We start from the raw sequence: 20357 nt of genomic DNA on the forward strand, positions 1-20357 counted from the left end.
TGATTTTGAGGATCCCTCAAAGACCCCCTATTACCCAAACATATTTCCTTCACTAGCTGCCTTACTGGTATAAAAGGGGCACCCAGAATGCGGTCCTGATGCTCCCACTAGCTGGTGTGTAACCTGGGTTTAATCATGGCCTTGTTCAGTTGTTGGATCACCTGGTTGAGGAGTGGATCAGGGAAACACATGCAAAGAGTTTTTGAAAGTTTAAGGCTGGAAAGGGCCATTATTGACCAACCAAATGACTAGGGATTGGACATCAGGAAAGGCTTCCCAGAAGAGGTGGCAATTGAGTCTAAGAATTCAATAGGGAAGAGAGGGAGGGAAGTCTTTCAGGGCCTAAAGAACAGATTCAGCAGAGGTCCTGAAGGTGAGAAGGTATAAAAACTCCACAGAGTAATATAAAGTGTAGGGAAGTCCTTCAATGCCTGGCTAAAGCATTGAACTTCACTCAGTAGCCACTAGGACCTCAGGATCATAGATTTAGCTAAAGGGACCTTTAAGGTCCAACCCCTCATTTAACAGATACATTTTACATATGAAGAAACTGAGAAGCTCAGTGACTTTTCTTGATTGGTGATAATGTATCCCACTATATCTAGGAGACCCCAACCATGCTTCATTTTACTCCCAGCCATGTTGTCCCCAATCCCCAGCTCTGAGACCATAATCAAGTCAAGTCTGCTATTGATCCTGGAGAGAATGTGTCAGTCTACTCTTCAATGGCTCCCCTATGGCTATCCAAGCAAAACTGCTTCTCCCTGTTCATCACACCCTTAGATGTGTTGTCTCCTCCTGTTGAGAATGCAAGGTCCTTGAGAGAAAACATTATATTTGCTTTTCTAGTTGTAGCCCTTGTGCTTGGTACACAGTAAATGCTTAATAAATGCTTTTTCATTCAATCATTTCTCAAGGTCACACAGATAGATAGTACTAAGTTGCAAAGCCAGGATTTGAACTTTGGTCTTGTGATTGAAAATTGAATGCCCTTCTCACCTGCTTCCCACTAATGAGTCTCAGCTGGTGGCAATATTAAGCCTAAATTCATTTGTATTGGGAGGTCTTTGGGTAGCTGCTTGAAGTGGAATGGAGAAAAGGAGAAAGGGTTTTCCTAAAGCACAAATCTGACCATATCACTTCCTTCAAGAATTTTCTGTGGTTCCCTATTGCCTCCAGGAAAGCAGGATCAAAAGAATATACATGAGGGGGCAGCCAGGTGGTGCAGTAGATAAAGCACCAGCCCTGGATTCAGGAGGACCTGAGTTCAAATCCAGTCTCAGACACTTGACACTTCACTAGCTGTGTGACCCTGGGCAAGTCACTTAACCCTCATAGCCCTGAAAAAAAAAAAAAGAGACATGATATCCCTCTTTCCCTGTTGCCACTGAATCGAGTGGGAGGTGGAGGCTCCCGGGTGTTTTCAAGATTTAGCTTCATCCGTGAACTGCTGCCGTGGCAGAGGAAGGCATTGCTGCTGGAGGTGTAATGGACGTTCACACCACTCTACAAGAAGTGCTGAAGACTGCACTCATCCACCATGGCACAGTTCGTGGAATTTGTGAAGCCGCCAGAGCCTTGGACAAACGCCAAGCCCATCTTTGTGTTCTTGCTTCCAACCAAATTAACTTGCTCAAGGTTGATGACATTGTGAGAACCAGGGCAATGCCCCCACCCCCACCCCCCAGGAGAAAGCATGTGACTAGCATCCAGAAGTTACATCTATTCATAGAACCACCTATAAGTCATGTCAATCAATGCTACCAGCCAATTAGCTTGGAGCTGTGTGTGGGGACCTCGCCAGAGAAGGCCCTCAGGAAGCTAAGACAGAGTCTGCTTCAACCACCTTCATGGCTGTTGGAACAAACTGTTCCCAAGTAGAGAACAGTAAGAAAGACAATTTTTTCCAAGTGGAAGGAAGAGAGAGGGGAGGAGCCAAGATGTTGGAGGAAAGACATTAAATGCACAGAGCTCCTGATACAATTACCCCAAAAACAGCAATAAAAGAACCCCTGGAGCAGAAAAACCCCCCAAAATATGGGCTGAGATTATTTTCCAGCCATAGACAGATTAGAGGGGGCCATGCTGAGCTACCAGTAAAGTCCAACACTGCCATCCGCCAACAGAGACCCCAGGCACAACCGCACCAGAGGAACTTAACCCCCAAGCCTCCGAGTCAGCTGTAGCACCAGCATCTTCTGGAACAGAGCTTGCAGTCGGGTGAAAGGGCTGGAGGGGGGGAAGTGCAGGGGTGTCAGCAGGACCTAGGGAGGAATTCGGCTGTCCCACCCCAGTGAGAAACCAGGAAGAAATCCTGAGCAGCAGGAGGCCCAGGTAGGGGAGGGGTGCAGGCTCGTTGAAGCTAAAAACCACCACAGTGCTCTGCTGGCTAGTTAAATAGCAAGCCAACTTGAATGTAAAAAAATTGTTTTACATGTAATTGGGAAATATTTCATAAAATGAATAAAAAATATATTTTTAAAGTAAAACCAAGCAAGAAGAGAAAGATAAATTCTAATTATGATAATTGAAATATACAAAAACTTGGGCTACCTACTAAGACATACATATGAATTATATTAATATAATGACAAAACTTTCTTTTGTGATTGAAATAATTTACTGAAGAAATAAAAATAGATCTAAATAATTGGAGAAATATTAATTACGCATGGGTAGGCAGAGCCAACATAATAAAAATAATTCTCCTTAAATTAATTTACTTATTCATCGCCATACCAATGAAGCTACTAAAAGATTACTTCATAGAACATAGAAGTTCTAGATGGGGGGCAGGGAGGGAAGTTGAAAGGAAGAGGGTCTATCTGTACCAGATCTCAAACTATACTTCACAGTAATAAACATAGAGGTTAAAACATATAAAGTTCAAAAAACAACAAAAAAATAGAGTTCAATTAGTAAATAACAGATTGGGAATGCAAGGAACAGAAGCAAATGAACCTAGTAGTTTAGCGTTTGATAAACACAATGACCCCAGCAACTGAAGTAAAAAACTTCCTATTTAATAAAAACTGTTGGGAAAACTAGACAGTTGCCTGTCAGAAATCAGGTTTATGTTTAGAACATACCTCACAACATATTCCAAGGTTATCTCCAAATGGATACATGACTTAAAGATAAAAGATCACATCATGAACAAATTAAAAGAACATGAAAGAGACTTCCCTTGAGATTTATGAGAAAAAGTTCAGGACCAAATAAGGCATAGAAATCATAGAATATAAAACAATTTTTAAAAATCAGAATGATCTATTTTACATTTTGTTTTGCTCTCTATATCTTCTTTGGTAGTAAATTCTTCCTCTGTCCATAAATCTAACAGATAGACTATTCCATGTTCTCTTAATTTGCTTACGGTATCACCCTTTATGTGTAAATCATGTACCCATTTTTACCTTATTTTAGTATATGGTGTGAGATATTGGTCTATATCTAGTTTTCCATATATATATATATATATATATATACACAAACATACATATATAACTGTTTCCATATATAACTGTTTTCCAAATAATTTTTGTCAAATAATGAGTTTTTGTTCCAAAAACTTGGATCTTTGGGTTTATCATATACTAGATTACTATAGTCATTTAATATAATTTGTACCTATTCTATTCCACTGATCCACCTCTCTATTTCTTAGCCAGTACCAGAATGGATAAAACAATTTTGATTACATAAAATTGAAAAGTTTTTACGCAAACAAAATTAATGCAGCTAAAATTAGATGGGAAACAGTTAACTAGAAAAAAAATGTTTGCAGTAAGTTAGTCTAATAAAGGTCTCATTTCCAAAATATTTAAGAAACTGATTCAAGTTTTTAAGAACAAGAGCAATTCCCCAATTGATAAACGGTCCAAGGATATGACCAGGCCATTTTCAAAGGAAGAAATCCAAGGACTAACAGCCATATTTTAAAAAATTATCCAAATCACTGATAACTAGGAAAAATGCAAATTAAAGCAATGATGAAGTTCTGCTTCCTACCAATTAGATTGGCAAATCAGGATACAAGATTAGGTAATCTGATTTCTAATTGAAGGAAAGATTAGGGATTTTCCAAGTTGGGAAGGGGGAAATTGAGTTTCAGTCCAGTTGGGAGTGGGTGAGTAGGTTTTGAGGCCTTTCCTTTCCCAGAATTCGGAGATTTTGATTAATTGTACCCAACTGCATTTACAAAACAATAGCTGTCTTACACCACCTAATTTCTCATGGATGATTTTCAGAAAAACAAGATGGAGAATAATACATGTCGCAGCACGAGATGTAGTCAGTGTTCATGAGATAGAGTCGGGTTTGATTCTCTTTATTCCCACAGCAAACCAACTCCATTTTGTAAATGGCCTTCACTCTATCTTGTCATGGTTTATACACATACATCTATGTGCACACACATATAAACACACACAGTGTTGGAACAAATATGCATGTTTGTGCATATATATGTATATGTGTATTTGTATATACGTATATATACATATGTATACATGTGTATATATCTAGCCCTTTCACCATCTTAGAAATAGGAGAGATTGCCCAGCCTTGACAGTCTTGGATCCTGCCTGCCCCTCTCCAGCTAAGCTACTGACTGTGCCCCTCTCCTACTTTCTGCTAAAGTGGTCTAGAATGATCCCAGACAATATCTATCAATAACACTCACAAGCCACATACCATATTCGTGTGTGTGTTTGGACAGCCTATAGTAAAATAATGTTTTTTAAAGATAGTGTCATTTCTAAATTATTTACACTCAGAGTTAAGTCCAGTGTATCCTTCAGTAAGGAGGAAACAACTGAGCTACCTTAGCACCTACTTAAGAGAAGTAACTGATTCAAACAGGGAGCTACCTAATAGCCCCTACTTATAAGCCACTCTGCTAATTCTCCCTTCTATTCAACTGAATCTGTTTTAATTAATCTTGGCATTATTTTCACCGCCATACATTATAACATTGATATGGAGTATAGCAATGCTTCTCAGGGGCAGGTTTTTCTTCAGCTTTATCCCTGACTATGCTGCCATACCCAATGGCCAAAATTGGCAATGGCAGCTCTGGAGATATGGATAGGTAAGGAGATGTGTAGGGTGCTAGGTGGTGCAGTGGATAGAGTACCAGGCCTGGAATCAGAAAGACCTGAGTTAAAATGTGACCTCAGACACTTACTAGCTGTGTGACCCTAAGCAAGTCACCACTCTGTTTGCCTCAGTTTCCTCATCTGTCAAATGAGCTGGAGAAAGAAAGGGCAAATCACTCCAGTATTTTTGCCAAGAAAACTCCAAAGTGGGGCAGCTAGGTGGCACAGTGGATAGAGCACCGACCCTGGAGTCAGGAGTACCTGAGTTCAAATCCGGCCTCAGACACTTAACACTTACTAGCTGTGTGACCCTGGGCAAGTCACCCCCAATTGCCTCACTAAAAAAAAAGAAAAAGAAAAAGAAAACTCCAAAGTGTTGGATACAACAGCTGGATGACAACAATGAAGATGTCTGCAGGGGGGAGGGAACGGAAGCCTCAAGCTAGAAGTGGGAAGAGCAGGGATGGTTTCAGGAAAAAAAAAAGTGGGAAGATTTGTATGAACTGATGCAAAGTGAAGTGAGCAGAACCAGGGGAACATTGTACACAGTTACAGCAATATTGTAACAACGATCAACTGTGAAAGACTTAGCCACTTTGTTCAGGACAGTGATCCACAATTCCAAAAGATTCCTGATGAAAAATGTTATCTCCCTCCAGAGAGACAAATGATGAACTCTGAATGCAGATTAAAGACCTTTTTTTAACTTTATTTTTATGACCTCCCTTTTTTTTGCAACATGAAAAGGGAGCTCATTGCATCCCAAAACAAGCTTCTGAACAGCCGAGAGGATGTGCTCCCCACTATCAAGCTTCACTTGGCCACTCATTGCCCCCAGGTCTGCCCCTTCAGGACAAACAAAATCCAGCAAACCCTCTCCTAATGACAGCCCCTCAAAAACTTGAAGATATCTCTTAAGCCCTTTTCCCCCACCACAATAGGGGAAGCTAGGTGGTAGAGTGGATAGAGCACTGACCCTGGAGTCAAGAGGACCTGAATTCAATTCTAGCCTCAGACACTTAACTAGCTGTGTGACCTTGGGCAAGTCACTTAAACATCCTGAACCATCTCTAGTTGTCCTGATCTATATCTTGCCACTGGACCCAGATGACTCTGGAGAAAAGAATGAGGTTGGTGACCCTGAACAATCCTCCCTCGTTTAAATCCAATTCAGTGCAAGTCATGACATCACCTCAATGTCATGGTGCTCTTCAAGAATAAAGGACGGGGGATGGGGCAGCTAGATGGTGCAGTGGATAGAGCACTGGCCCTGGAGTCAGGAGTACCTGAGTTCAAATCTGGCCTCAGACACTTAACACTTACTAGCTGTGTGACCCTGGGCAAGTCACTTAACTCCAAATGCCTCACTAAAAAAAAAAAAGAAGAATAAAGGATGGGGGCAGCTAGGTGGCACAGTGGATAAAGCACTGGCCTTGGATTCAGAAGTACCTGAGTTCAAATCCGGCCTCAGACACTTGACACTAGCTGTGTGTCCCTGGGCAAGTCACTTAACCCTCATTGCCCTGTTAAAAAAAAAAGTTTAAAAAAAAAAGAATTAAGGACAAACAACTCACCACTACCACCACACACCCCAGTCTTCTCTCCAAGCTCAGCAGCCCCCATTCCTTCAACAGAGCCACATGAAGCATGAACTCAAGGCCCTTCATTCACCCTCCTGTTTGTTCAGAAGAATGCTGTTTGTGGTAGCAAAAAAACTGGAAACATGGATCCCAAGAGATGCCCCAGATGGCATCTGAACCAACAGCGGCATGTGAATGCAATGGAACCATACTGTCAAGTCAGACGCTGCTCAAGTTAACTTAAGACTGGTATGAAAGGAAAGCAGGGAAAATAAGGGGACCCATCTACATCCTTTCCCAGCAGGAACCAACAGCACGATAAAAGCCATTGAGATCACACACAAGGCTTAAGTGCAGTCCTGAGAACTGGCTGAAGAGGAAGAGGGGATCTCTATTCTCAAGAGAGATTGCGGGACGGGGGGCAGCTAGATGGCACAGTGGATAGAACACTGGCCCTGGATTCAGGAGGGCCTGAGTTCAAATCCGGCCTCAGACACTTGACACTTACTAGCTGTGTGACCCTGAGTAAATCACTTTACCCTCATTGCTCTCTGAGAGAGAGAGAGAGAGAGAGAGAGAGAGAGAGAGAGAGAGAGAGAGAGAGAGAGAGAGAGAGAGAGAGAGAGAGAGAGAGAGATGGGGCACAACTACAGGAGGGCAGGCACACACAGGCTAAACCGTTACTGTTGCTGTTGCTCTTGTTAAAGCGTTCTGTTTATAGAAGGAGAGAGGATGCTGGGAAGTGACTGGTGAAAAAATCCATCAGTAAACTTTTTATAAAACAACTCAGTCCATTTACTCCATGTACATTAATGTTGATAACGTACACCCAGACTGCAGTGGGAAAGCACACCACATCTGGAGTCCCTGAGCATGTGTCAAGAACCTTTTTTTTTTTTAAGACCCTCTGAGTTTTGGGCAAGACACATTCCTGTCTCTGTGTTTCAGTTTCCCCATCCACAAAATGAAGAAGTTGAACTAAATCAGTAACAGGAATAGCTGCCCTTCTCGTGGCATTTTAAGGCTTACATCGTGCTTAAGAAACTTTTTGATTCTCACAACCACCCTGGGAGTTGTGAGGCAGTTGCTATTATTAAACCTATCTTCCAAATGGAGAAACTGAGGATCAGAGAAGTCTCCCTGCCCTGGGGCCCCTGGAAAGTGTCCCTTTCAGGTCCATATCTCTACGACCCTTGATCATCCGGAATGAGAGTCAGAAAGACAGACAGAGACAGAGAAAGAGACAGAGAGACAGACAGAGACAGAAAGAGACAGAGAAAGAGAGAGACAGGGAAGCAGAGATAGACAGAGAAACAGAAACGAGAGAGGGGGGCATCTGCACCCCAAGTTAATGCCCCGGTCGCCGGGTCGGGGTGCTGAGCTTGCCTCCTGCCGCCTCGCCTCGCCCTGCCGTGCCCGGCGAGGGGCCGCTGCTGCCCTCTGCCTCTGACTGGCTCACAGGGCGGTGAGTCATCACCCCTCGCGGAGCCAGCCCGGGCTCAGCTGTTCCAGTTCAGGGAGAATGGAATCTGTGGTCTCCTATTGCGCCTGGCGAGGCGCTGGGGAGGAGGAGACTCCGATGCCCGCCCCTCTGGCTCCCCCGGGATAAGGGAGCGCTTCGCTCTCGGAGGCCGAGAAGGCCGGCAGCAGGGCTGGAAGCTGGCATCCCGCTGCGGAGACCCGGATCAGGTCTGTGGGCTCCCCGACACCCCGTCCCCCGGGGACCCCCAGCTGTAGCTGCACTAGATGGGGGTGGAGGGAGCAGAAGAGGAATTGGGGACACCGAGGGGAAGCCAAGCACCGCCAAGGTCGGGAATCCCATTCCGGGAGTCAGGCAGGGTGTTCACGTAGCAGAGACCACGTGGTCCTGGCTCCCAGGGATCCCCAGAATCTGTTTTATCTGAATAACTTTCCGAGCGGTGTCGGGGAGGGGAGATAAATAAAGGACAGGGCAGGATTCCTGTCGACCCTGCGGGAAATTGACTGGAAGGAGGGCGAAATTTGGACTCGAGCAAGCCGGGTTCAAATCTTGTCTCTGCCTCTTCCTCCCTGGGTGACGTGGGCCTGCCCGTCTCTCCTCTCTGGGCCCGTTTATTCTTCTCTAAATGAAGATGTTGAATGATGTGGCTCAGAGTCCATCTCTTGTTACCCTTTGGTCTGCATTTCCTTCTTAGTAAAATGAGGGGTCTTTGGCAGGGATGGGGTGCCTTGGGGTCTAAATCTCTGATTCTGTGATCGCCCAGGGGAGGGTTCCTGTCTATGGCCCCTCCAAAGAGCAAAGGTGTTTGGCCTCCTGGGAACCACAATAAACAATTTAACTTCCTGGAGATCAGTGTTTGGATCCAGCACCTACCCCATTCCCACAGCGGCCCTTTAGCAATCCCTCACTTGGAAAGCTAAGAGTTACTTTTGTGGGTGGGTTCTGTTCAATTCATGGAATGTTTACCTTTCTTAAGCACTGTGCCTGAAGCTGGGGATGCCCAGAAAAAAATGAACCAGTCCCTGCTCCTGGGGAGTTGGCATTGTCCTGGGGAGAGAGGAAAGGGGCACTCAGGATGGGGGCAATCAGGAAACCCCTTTCCCCCAGTCGGAGGGGACACCAAACCTGAGCTCCGAAGGAGGGAGGAGTTCCAAGAGGTGGACCTGGCATTCCAGGCTCAGCAAAGGCATGGAGTTCGGAGACAGAATATTGTGCACAGCAAATAACCCATAGGCCAGCGGGACTGGAACATAGAAGGTGGGAGGGGAAAGAACAAACCAGCCTGCCTAGATAAGCCAGGGTCAGATTGTGAAGGACTCCGACAGCTCCCTCCCCCAAGGTGTGCCTATTCCACTCCAGGTGCAGTTAGGAGCTTGGTGTAGAATGTTGTTAAAGGGAGAGACTCAAAGGGGCGATGCTCTTGTTCTACCTATTAGAATCCCAAGCTTCATTCAGGTACCAGAATCACTGCAGGATAACACTAATCTATATACATTTAGGGGCAGCTAGGTGGCGCAGTGGATAGCGCACCAGCCTAGATTCAGGAGGACCTGAGTTCAAATCCAGCCTCAGACACATAACACTAGCTGTGTGACCCTGGGCAAGTTGCTTAACCCCAATTGCCTCACCAAAAAAAAAAAAAAAATCTATGTACACTTACACACTGCACCCAGATTACGAATGAGAGAGCCTTGAGGGACCAGCATCTAGCACTCAATCAATACTTCACTGAATTAGCCTAGCCCATTGCAGGACTCCAGATGCTTGCTTGTTGGGGGTTCCCCCCTTTTCAAGCACCTTATCAAGGAGCACTGCACATTGTAGGTGCTTAATTAGCATTTATTGAATTCATGGGTTTTGTTTTGTTTTGTTTTTACTGGACAAGGTGATTTCCTGGACATAAATAATTCTGGGTGAGAGAAGTCCCTCCAGCAATGGAAACTGACTTGCCTGTTCTGCTACTTGTAGTCTTAAGAGAGATGGTCAGGGGGCAGCTAGGTGGTGCCGTGGATAAAGCACTGGCCCTAGATTCAGGAGGGCCTGAGTTCAAATGTAACCTCAAACCCTTGACACTAGCTGTGTGACCCTGGGCAAGTCACTTAACCTTCATTTCCCTGCCAAAAAAAAAAAAAGAAAGAAAAGAAAAGAAAGAAGGAAAAAAAAGAGAGAGAGATAGTCAAGGGAGGGTAAGCCACTTGCCAAGCGTGTCAGAGCAAGGATGTGTCAGAGATAGAGCATTCCGGACGGTCCTCATCTTTATCACCTGGGTTGTGGTGGGGAACCTCATAGCAGCACAGAGACTTTGGGTTCCCCATATGGGGTCCTGTAACTGAATGTGGGGGTTGCAAAACATTTGACAACAGTAAAAGGTTCTGTAGACCTATTTTCTATACCTATATACCCCGGCTCCTGTAAAAATTTCTCAGGCAAAAAGGGGTCACAAGTGGAAAAAGTTGAAGAAGCCCTGCTGTAGGGAACCAAAGGCCTTCTGGGAGATGACTCCTGTTATGGGCCCAGGGCACCCCAGAAGTTCTCTGGGGCACATCAAAGAACCTTCTCCTTGAGAAACTAAACCAGAAGACAGACCCGCCTAGAGAAATAAGTGGAACCAGATTGGACTGAGCTAGCTCCCTGACCCCCACCCTTCATTCTAGTCTCCCTCAGCCCTGGGGCGATAAGATTAGGTGTGACTGCTTCCTTTGTGTCCTGAGGAGATGGCTTGAGAGATCTGCAGCCACTCCTTACCCAACACCTCCAGCCACCACCAGTGGGGGAGGGTCCTCCCTCACTCAGGGAACTTTCCACAGTCAGATGGTCACCCCATCAGTCCTCTATAAAAGTACCTGCCTGTCTCCTGCTCAATGAAATTGGTATCTCAGAGCCATACTCTCTGTGCCATGCCTTTCTCCCCATGAGAAGTCTAAGGACTTCTTTCATGGTTTCCCTTCCCTTCCCTTGACCCGAAATAAACTACCATCTTATTCTAACTGCTTTTGTGTGCAAGAGGGTGTAATTCTTTAAAGAGGAATTCCTAAGGACCCCAAACCCCTAACCCTTACCCCATTTTCCCCATGACAACTCCCCTTCACCCACTCCCTTGTCTGGTGCAGGAATTCTCCCACTTTGGTCTTAGGATTTCCTCAAAGTGAAGACACTCCTTCCATCCCCCAAGAGTTTGGCTTATGTGGGTTCTATCTGTCCATATTGAATGTATTATAAAGTGAAAATGTCTTAGAATTATTATGAAAATAGTTACTCATCTCCTAGATCCCCTGCAGGGTCATAATTGAGAAGCGTGGTTCTAGTCCGTTCTGGCCTTACAGTTCCTGATGTATATCATCAACTCCATTTCCTTTCTCCAGGCCTTTGCACAGACTATGCCTCATGCCTAGAACTTACTCCCACCTTACCCCTGAGACCTTTTAGAATTCCTAATACTACCAGCTTCCAATATTTTCAGTATCACCGTATATCTATTTTGCATATTTTGTTGTCATTCAGCCGTTTCAGTTGTATCTGACTCTTTGTGAGCCCATTGGGGGTTTTCTTGGCAAAGATACTGGCATGGTTGGTCATTTCCTTCTCCAGCTCATTTGACAAATAAGGAAAGTGAGGCAAACAGGGTGAAGTGACTTGCCCAGGGTCACACATCTAGTACGTATCTGAGGCCAGATTTAAGTTCAGGAAGATGAGTCTTCCTGACTCCAGGCCTAGCGCTCTATCCACTAAGCCACCCAGCTGCCTTTTTATAAATATGTGTTGTCTCCCCTGGTAAAATGTATTTTGTTTTTGTTTTTGTTTTTATTTTAGTGAGGCAATTGGGGTTAAGTGACTTGCCCAGGGTCACACAGCTAGTAAGTGTTAAGTGTCTGAGGCTGGATTTGAACTCAGATCCTCCCAAATCCAGGGCCAGTGTTCTATCCACTGCGCCACTCAGCTGCCCCCTAAAATGTATTTTTTTTAAGTTGTGGAAACTCCCTCTGCCAATTCAGGTTGGCCCGTTCTCTGCAGCTTAGAACCTCAGAGTCACCTAAAGTCCCAAGGAGCAACATGCCTTACTTAAGGTCACACAGCCAGTCTGTGCATTTGGGAAACATTGTTAGTTCTTACTAATATTGTCATCAAGAGTGATTCACATGCAGATAACTCTTTTTTTTGGGGGGGGGGTGAGGCAATGAGGATTAAGTGACTTGCCAGGGTCATACAGCTAGTAAGTGTCAAGTGTTTGAGGCTGAATTTGAACTCAGGTCATCCTGACTCCAAAGCCAGTACTGTACTCAGTGTATACACTGAGCCACCTAGCTGCCCCCTGCAGATGACTCTTAAAAGTTTGTGTAGAGATGGCAGAGTAACCATAGAGGCTCATTGTTATTGATCTTCTCTGTGTCACCTTTTTCAGTATAAGTAAGGTCTGAGATCTGTGCTTTTGGCATCTCTCCCTCTTTTGTATATCTTGGATGTGGGGTGTTCATGGAGCACTAGCATCTCTAGTGTGAGGGCTTGCCTCAAGCTCTTTTCAGGGCTGCTCATCCACCTTTGGAGTCTACCTCACACTCAACTGTCCCTTGTGGCTCCAAGAAGCTGTAGCATGCACAGTGGCCACGTCCTGGTAAACTGTCTTGGCAAATGGACTAAACCAGGTGGAGAGTAACCAACTGGCAGTAAGTTAGAGGAATGTCAACACCAAGCATGGGAAGACTTTTCCCAGCATATTGGGAGGATGAGAACAATGTGTTCCAATGGCCATGAAGGCAGCTGAAACAGGGGCTGTGGAGCACTTAGAGCTTAGTCAGGCATCCAAGATACCGAGGTCATTCACTGCATCCTGGCCCACCCCAGCTGTCCTGACCTTTGTCATGCCACTGGACTTTGATGACCCTGAAAGAGAGAGTGAGGCTGATAACTTTGTGCAGCTCTACCTCACTTAAATCCAATTCAGGCACAAGTCAAGACATCATCCAGTGATGTCATTGCCCCTCTTTGAAAACAAAGGACAAACAATAAGCTCCTTGAGAGGAGGACCAGTCTTTTGACCCTTTTTGTACCTCCAATGCTTACTTAGCACAGTGCCTGACACATAGTAGGTGCTTAATAAATGCTTCTTGATTTGACTAACAGTCCCAACTCTATAGATGAGGAAACTGAATCTCAGACAGGCTGAGTTGCCCATAGTCAACAGCTAGTGTCAAAGGTCAGGTCTAGACTCCAAGTCCAGCATACAGATCTCTACACTATGCTGCCTTTCAAGGGACTTCATGCGGACTTAGAATCAGGAGGATCTGGGTTCAAATCTTGCCTCAGTGACTTGCCAACCCCATGGTCCTGGACAAATAACTGAGCTTCTTTGGACCCCCAGCTCCTCATCTGTAAGGTCTTCAAGGCATCCTCCAGCTTCAAATTGACAATCCTGTGATGAGATCATCCCTGTCATTTTTAGTACTGCTTTCATTGCCTTTCTTTGTGGTTGATTTGTCTTAGAAACCAAATATAAATTGTATACCAGCTGTACAAATCAGTGTCCCTACGTGGGCAGGGAATGATTGGAGAGATGCTGGGTGGAGCTTTGGCCCCAGGCAGTGGCTTTTCCCCAGGTTCCATCAGTGACCAGGTTATCCTTGGGTCAGTCCTGCTCTGACACTTCTCCAGATGTCAAAAGGCACCAGCTACTCTTTACTATCCCCTCTTGCCTTACCACTAGGCTTACTCCTCCTCTGTAGGGGTAGAGCAGCTGTGGAGGGTAAGCTTAGGGCACGGAGGCAAGCCAGAGCTGACTAGGTACATTAGGCCCTTTCTTTTGCAGAAGGCTGGGACCAAAAACCTCTCAAAATGGCCAACCAGATCTACAGCACGACACCTAGGAGTACCTGGAACAAAAGGGTGAATCCTGACCTGGACATTGAGAGGCAGAACAAATCATTCAATGTTGAGAGACTGACAAACATCCTAGATGGCGGTGCAGAATTTACCCAGAAACGGAGACAAGTTGGTGAGACTACCTTTTTATCTTCTCCTTTCACTTCTCCTTTGCCCAAAAATACCCTACGCCAAATTTCCTAACTGAAGATTAATGCTGTCCAGGCAGTCCATGATTCAAAAGAACCTCTATTAAAATACAGACATTTCTAGGAATGCAATGTTATAGAAGGCAATGTGATGTGATCACAACAATAATAATTCAGAAATGGTGCTTTGAGGTTTAAAAAAGCCCTTTTACATACCTCACCCCTTTTGATCTTCACAATAAGCCTGTAATCCTCATACTTTCCATTTTACATGTGGGGAAACTAAAGTTCAAGAAAGGTGAAGCAATTTGCCAATAATCACAAAGGTAGCAAGTGTCAGTCAAAATTTGAAGACAGGACCTTTGACTCCAAATCCGGCCTTCTTTCCCACAGGCATGCAGAGCATGGGATGCATGGACCCTTAAGGGAAAAAGCCACATCTATTCACTTTCCAGTCTGTCATGTGAATACCACCTCCTAGCAGAGAGCAGAATGAGAGAACCTGGCTCCTCTCAAATATATCAAGTAGAGACACCCCCCAAAAAAAGTTTATTCTATTTCAAATGAACCTCCAGTTCCCCTGTAAAAAAAGCAGGTTTAATTATGATTTTGGATAAGGTGACAGTTTTTAAAAAATACTGTCAAGTGAGACACAATCAGGGAAACTATAATATAAAAGTACCATACATAATGAAACAATATATACAAATTTATATATACATATATACATATGTATATATATATATACACCAAATAATATAATATTCAGATACTTAAAGAAAAAGCTAAATGAAAAGCAAAAGACCTATATAGTAAGATAGGTGATTTGAACCTAATACTTTCAGATTTTGACAAATCAAAAATTAAGATAACTAAGCAGAATGTTGGAAATCAGATTTGATAAATTTGTGGTAATTACTGATAGGAATTTTAAAGAATAGATTTTGTTTTTCTTCATTGCTTGATACTTTTATGAAAACTAACCATGTGATGTTCTGGGGTGTAAATAATTCATAAGTCCTTTACAGAACATAATGTATTAAAAATTGGGATTAATGAGGGAAATGAACAAAAGATACATATCTAAATAAAGATTATACTAAACAGTGAGTGGTGGGGCAGATAGGTGGCACAGTGGACAAAGCATTGACCCTGGATTCAGGAGGACCTGAGTTCAAATCTGGCCTCAGACACTTGACACTAGCTGTGTGACCCCGGGCAAGTCACTTAATCCTCATTGCCCTGCAAAAAACAAACAAACAAAAACCAGTGAGTGGTTCAAGGAAAAATAATAAAAATAAGAAATAACTAAAGAGAATGAATGAAATGGTGAAATGATATCACAAAATATATGGTATACAACTAAGCATGGAAAGAAGCCAGAAATAGAAAGGTCATAATGACTAGTAAATACTATGCAGGGTGCCTTCCCCATGCACTCATAATCCAATACCCTGTTTTTGCCACAAGGATTCAAAGCTTTATGGTGGAACAATTTTAACCTTTATCTAGAGTCTACTTTTGACTTAATTTTTGGATTTTCTCCTTTTTCTCCAACAAAACAAACACTTCCCAACAAACAACCAAATAAACCCCACTCCAAAGTACATTCCCTGAAAATTTAAGCAAAACCACCAAAAGCATAATTGTAATGAAATTATATACTATTTTCTACTTCCGTAGTTGACCAATTTTAGCAGAAAAGATAGATGTTTTAACTTTGATACTATGGCACCAATATAAATTTGAGTTTTCTTTTCCCTTGGTGTTGACTTTATTTAGATTGACGTAGACATTGTGTATAGTGTTCTCTTGGTTCTGCTTTCTTCACTCTGTATCACTTCATGTAAGTATTCCCATGTTTCTCTAATTTCTTCATGTTCATCATTCCTTTCAGCTCAATGATATTCCATTGTATTAATATTCAAAGTCTACATCTCTAATCATCACAAGAGTGTAACAAAATAACAGTAATACTGCTTTAATTAAGAACTGAAAGACCTAAAGGGCTTGGGGTGGGAAGTTAAAAAGGAGATAAGTAATAATTTTATTATGAATATTACAGATAAAGAACACAAGGGGGAAAAAGGGCAAAGAGGGTAAAGTGGAAAGGAGGGTGGATCCCAAAGAGATACTCATATCTCAAATGCGAGGAAGGGCGGGGAAGTTAGGTTTGTGTAAGACTTAGTTAATAGCATAAAATTTAGGAACTATGATGAGTATAGTGTGTGGATGGGAGAGTGTTAAAGTTATGACAAGATAAAAAGTAGTAGTAAAATGAAGACAATTGCATTCCCTTCTGACAAAATGAATAATTTAGCAAATTATAGTAAGAGTTAGATAAAAGATCTTTGCTATAACCATCTCTAACTGACATCTGATATTGAGGCAGAATGGATACAAGTTTATAAGAATAAAAATCATTAGTGGTCAAAGGATATATAAACAGGCATTCTCCAAACACAGAAACATAGATTTTCAGTAACCATCTAAAAAACTATTCAAACAAACAATCATAAAAATGCACATTAAAAGAATTCTAGGGGTGGCTAAGTGGCGCAGTGGATAAAGCACCGGCCCTGGATTCAGGAGGACCTGAGTTCAAATCCGGCCTCAGACACTTGACACTTACTAGCTGTGTGACCCTGGGCAAGTCACTTAATCCTCATTGCCCCGCCAAAAAAAAAAAAAAAGGACTCTAGATACTACCTTACATTAAGCTGACAAATAATTTAAGTATTATAAAGTTGAAGGCTGATAAAGCTAAAAAAAAAAAAATAGGTACATTGTGACTCTCCTACTGTGGCTGTGAATTGATGCAATCTTTTCTGAAAACAACATATGATAAGGGTTGCAAAAGTGTTAAAGCTCTTTGACCTCATAAGACTACTCCTAGATGTTATTGGTAAGATTATTATACAAAGTTAATAAGATAATTATACAAAAACTGTTCCTAGCAATAATGCTTGTAATAGCAAAAAAAGAAAATAAGAAAGAAAGAAAAGGAAATGACCCAAATGTCCAGTGATTGATTACAGATCATAAGAGACTACGATTTGCCATCTAGTCCAACCTCCCTCATTTTAGAGATGAGAACAGAGAAGCTTTGGTTACACAAATGGTCAATGGCAAAGCTGTGATCTGAAGTCAGGTGCCTTAGCTTCTACTAATCCTGACTGCTATCTTTATATTTCACCACATGCCTGGAAAATGGCCAAACAGATTGTGGCATGTGAATCTAATAGGATATTTCCGTCTTTGGACATATGTATAAAGTATACAAAGTATACAAAAAGTATACAAAGTATACAAAAAATAGGGGAAACTACTACGAAGTGACATATGATGAAAAAACTAGATGCAGAGCAATAATGTATTCATAAATTACAACTCTGTTAGCCACAATAATAAATTTTAAAACCACAATTGGGGCAGCTAAGTGGCACTATAGTGTACAGAGCACAGAGCCTAGAGTCAGAAAGACTGAGCTTCTAAAGCCAAATTTGAACTCGGGTCCTCCTAAGGTTCAGGGGCTATTGCTCTATGCACTGTGCCACCTAGCTGTTCCTAATATGTACATTTTAAAGCTACAAATGACAAAGAGTTCTGCCTGCAAGTGAGAAGCAACAGGGTACAGCAATTAGAGGGCCAGCCTTAGCATCAAAAAACCTGGGCTTCAAGAACTTCTATGGTTTCATTACAATCTTAAAAAAAATTCTATATGCCTCTGAACATGTTTGTTAATGGTTACTAAGTTTATGATCAATGAAATGCTTTCAATGAATAAATATTTAAAGTACATAGGTGCAGTGGAAAGAACAGTGAATTGGAAGTCTGATGAATCAGTAACCAATCCACAATTATTTATTAAGTGCTTGCTTGGTGGCAGGAGCTGTGCTAGGTGCTGGGCACACAAAGTTAAAAAAAAAAAAAAGGACATGTATACAAGGAACAGGAAAAAGGGTGAGCTTGGTTGGATAGTAGAGGGTGGGAAAGGCCGTAATATATCACAGGACTGGAAGCAATACAAGGTTTTTAATGCCAGATGGTATCATTTGCATTTGACTCTAGCAACAATTAGGAGCCACTTGAATCAATTAATCACTGAACATTTATTCAGTACCTACTATGTGCCAGGCACTATGCTAAGCACTTGGGTTTATTGAGTAGCAGAGCACACCTGTGCTCTAAGAAAACTGCTATTGCAGGATGAATTGGAGCAAATAGAAAACCTGGGTGTGAACCCCAAAGCTGCTCTTGGCCTTGGGACATACAGTTCTGGGCAAGTGACTACCTTTGTGAGCCTTGGGTTCCTTATTAAAATGAGGGATTAGGATGCCTACCCTCATGTGTACCTTCCAGGGCACGTGATGAGGATACAATGAGAGAAGAGCATCCTTTTGGAACAAGCGATTCAGGAGATGCACGGGAAATCACTGCAAGGTATAGAGGAGTCATTTGCTGACTGATCTCTTGTCTCTGTTTGGCAGAGAGCATCATTTACAGCGATCCCATATTCATCCTGAAGAACATTTATTTCATGAGCCAGAACCAGCGCTATGAAGCTGCCGTTCAGAAGAGTGTTCATTGCAAGAAGCTGATGAAGCAAAGAGGCTGGAAGGAAGATGGTGTTGAAAAAAAGTATATATACAGGTGATGGTCGTGGGGCAGCCTCTGAAGCTGGCTGTCTTGTGAAGCCACCTGCTTCACAAGACCCCCAAACCCAGCAGCCCAAAGCTAAGATTTTGGCAAGAGCATCAGTGGAGTGTGATGAAATCAGATGATATTGATAAAGGGCTTGGCTCAGCCCCTGACACAAGTAAGGGCTTCAATGCTCATTCCCTTGATCCTGAGACAGTTAGTGAGTGCTGAGTGCCTCTGAGCCTGTCTGCACCCACCCCCACCCCCACCGTGGTTTCACATGCCCACCTTGTGCCCAACCCCTGATGTGCATGTTTGTATCTTCCAGGGCCCTTGCAGGAGACATGACTTTTGTCATACACTCAGTCTTCCAAGAAGCCCTCAAGAGCCTGGGTTCAGATGAACAAATCAAGAAGTGGGGCCCCCTGACAGAGGACTTCCAGATCATTGCAACCTACGCTCAGACAGAAATGGGACATGGTAAGACCCAGAAGGTGGTCGGCTGTGTAATTTGGAGGATACAAACCACAGCCTTGGCCCAGAGCTGTTGCCAGGTACCAACTTTGGGGGAGTCCTGAGAAGCAACCCAGAAGTCAGAGATGAGGCCATCTCACTTCCAAGGTTGCCTGATCCAAACAGGGCTACTTATAGACCATTAATAGAGACAGCTAAGGAGCTGTAAATATTACATTCACATTGACTCTCCCCTTCTTAAACTCATTTGCTAAGGACCAAGAGAGGGTCTATTCTCCTTGGAGATTCAGTCTGCATGGTGACAAATGGGAAGGGCAAAGGAGAGCACACCCAGTCCCTAGCTGGAACTCTGAGGAGCAGTGGGCTTGCCCAACAATAACCCCTTTAATACAAGTAGAGTAACTTTACTCATTGATGGTTCGGTTTCCTTGGCTCCAAGGGACATACCTTCAAGGTCTTGAGACAACAGCCACCTATGATGCTTCCACCCAAGAGTTTGTGCTAAACACTCCAACGTTATCAGCAACCAAGTGGTGGCCCGGAGATTGTGAGTATTCAGCCCTTCACCCCTACCCCTTGTGCCCCAGATCCTTCTTCCCTTTTCCAGGCCTCACCTTGCCCATCTCTCAAGCTCATTAACTGGCCTCTCAAGTCCCTTCCAGCCCTATCATGATGCTCTGCCCAAGGTTATACAGGGTTAGCCACTGAGATGGCCCCAGAACCCAGGTGTCCTGGCTCCTGGCTCCCTGCACTCCCTATTCTGGCATGAAGCCTCCACACCTTAGGTAATTTTCTTTCTTTCTTTCTTTCTTTCTTTCTTTCTTTCTTTCTTTCTTTCTTTCTTTCTTTCTTTCTTTCTTTCTTTCTTTCTTTCTTTCTTTCTTTCTTCCTTCCTTCCTTCCTTCCTTCCTTCCTTCCTTTCTTTCTTTTAACGGGGCAGTGAGGGTTAAGTGACTTGCCCAGGGTCACACAGCTAGTAAGTGTCAAGTGTCTGAGATCATATTAGAACTCAGGTCCTCCTGAATCCAGGGCCGGTGCTCTATCCACTGCGCCACCTAGCTGCCTCCACCTTAGGCAATTT

At 43.3% G+C, this 20357-nt stretch overlaps 1 protein-coding gene across 1 annotated transcript in view; it reads left to right on the plus strand.

Moving 5' to 3' along the window:
- Positions 1-8217: 8217 nt before the first annotated feature.
- The window catches only part of ACOX2 (acyl-CoA oxidase 2), a 50611-nt gene continuing 38471 nt past the window's right edge, over positions 8218-20357 (plus strand). The window contains exons 1-5 of the mRNA XM_044003229.1: positions 8218-8368; positions 13960-14145; positions 18652-18814; positions 19131-19282; positions 19716-19823. Coding sequence (XP_043859164.1) covers positions 13986-14145; positions 18652-18814; positions 19131-19282; positions 19716-19823 — 583 coding nt within the window. The 5' untranslated portion in view covers positions 8218-8368; positions 13960-13985. The remainder of the gene's footprint in view (positions 8369-13959; positions 14146-18651; positions 18815-19130; positions 19283-19715; positions 19824-20357) is intronic.

The sequence above is a fragment of the Dromiciops gliroides genome, chromosome 1 (genome assembly GCF_019393635.1).
Source record: "Dromiciops gliroides isolate mDroGli1 chromosome 1, mDroGli1.pri, whole genome shotgun sequence".
Classification (NCBI taxonomy): domain Eukaryota; kingdom Metazoa; phylum Chordata; class Mammalia; order Microbiotheria; family Microbiotheriidae; genus Dromiciops; species Dromiciops gliroides.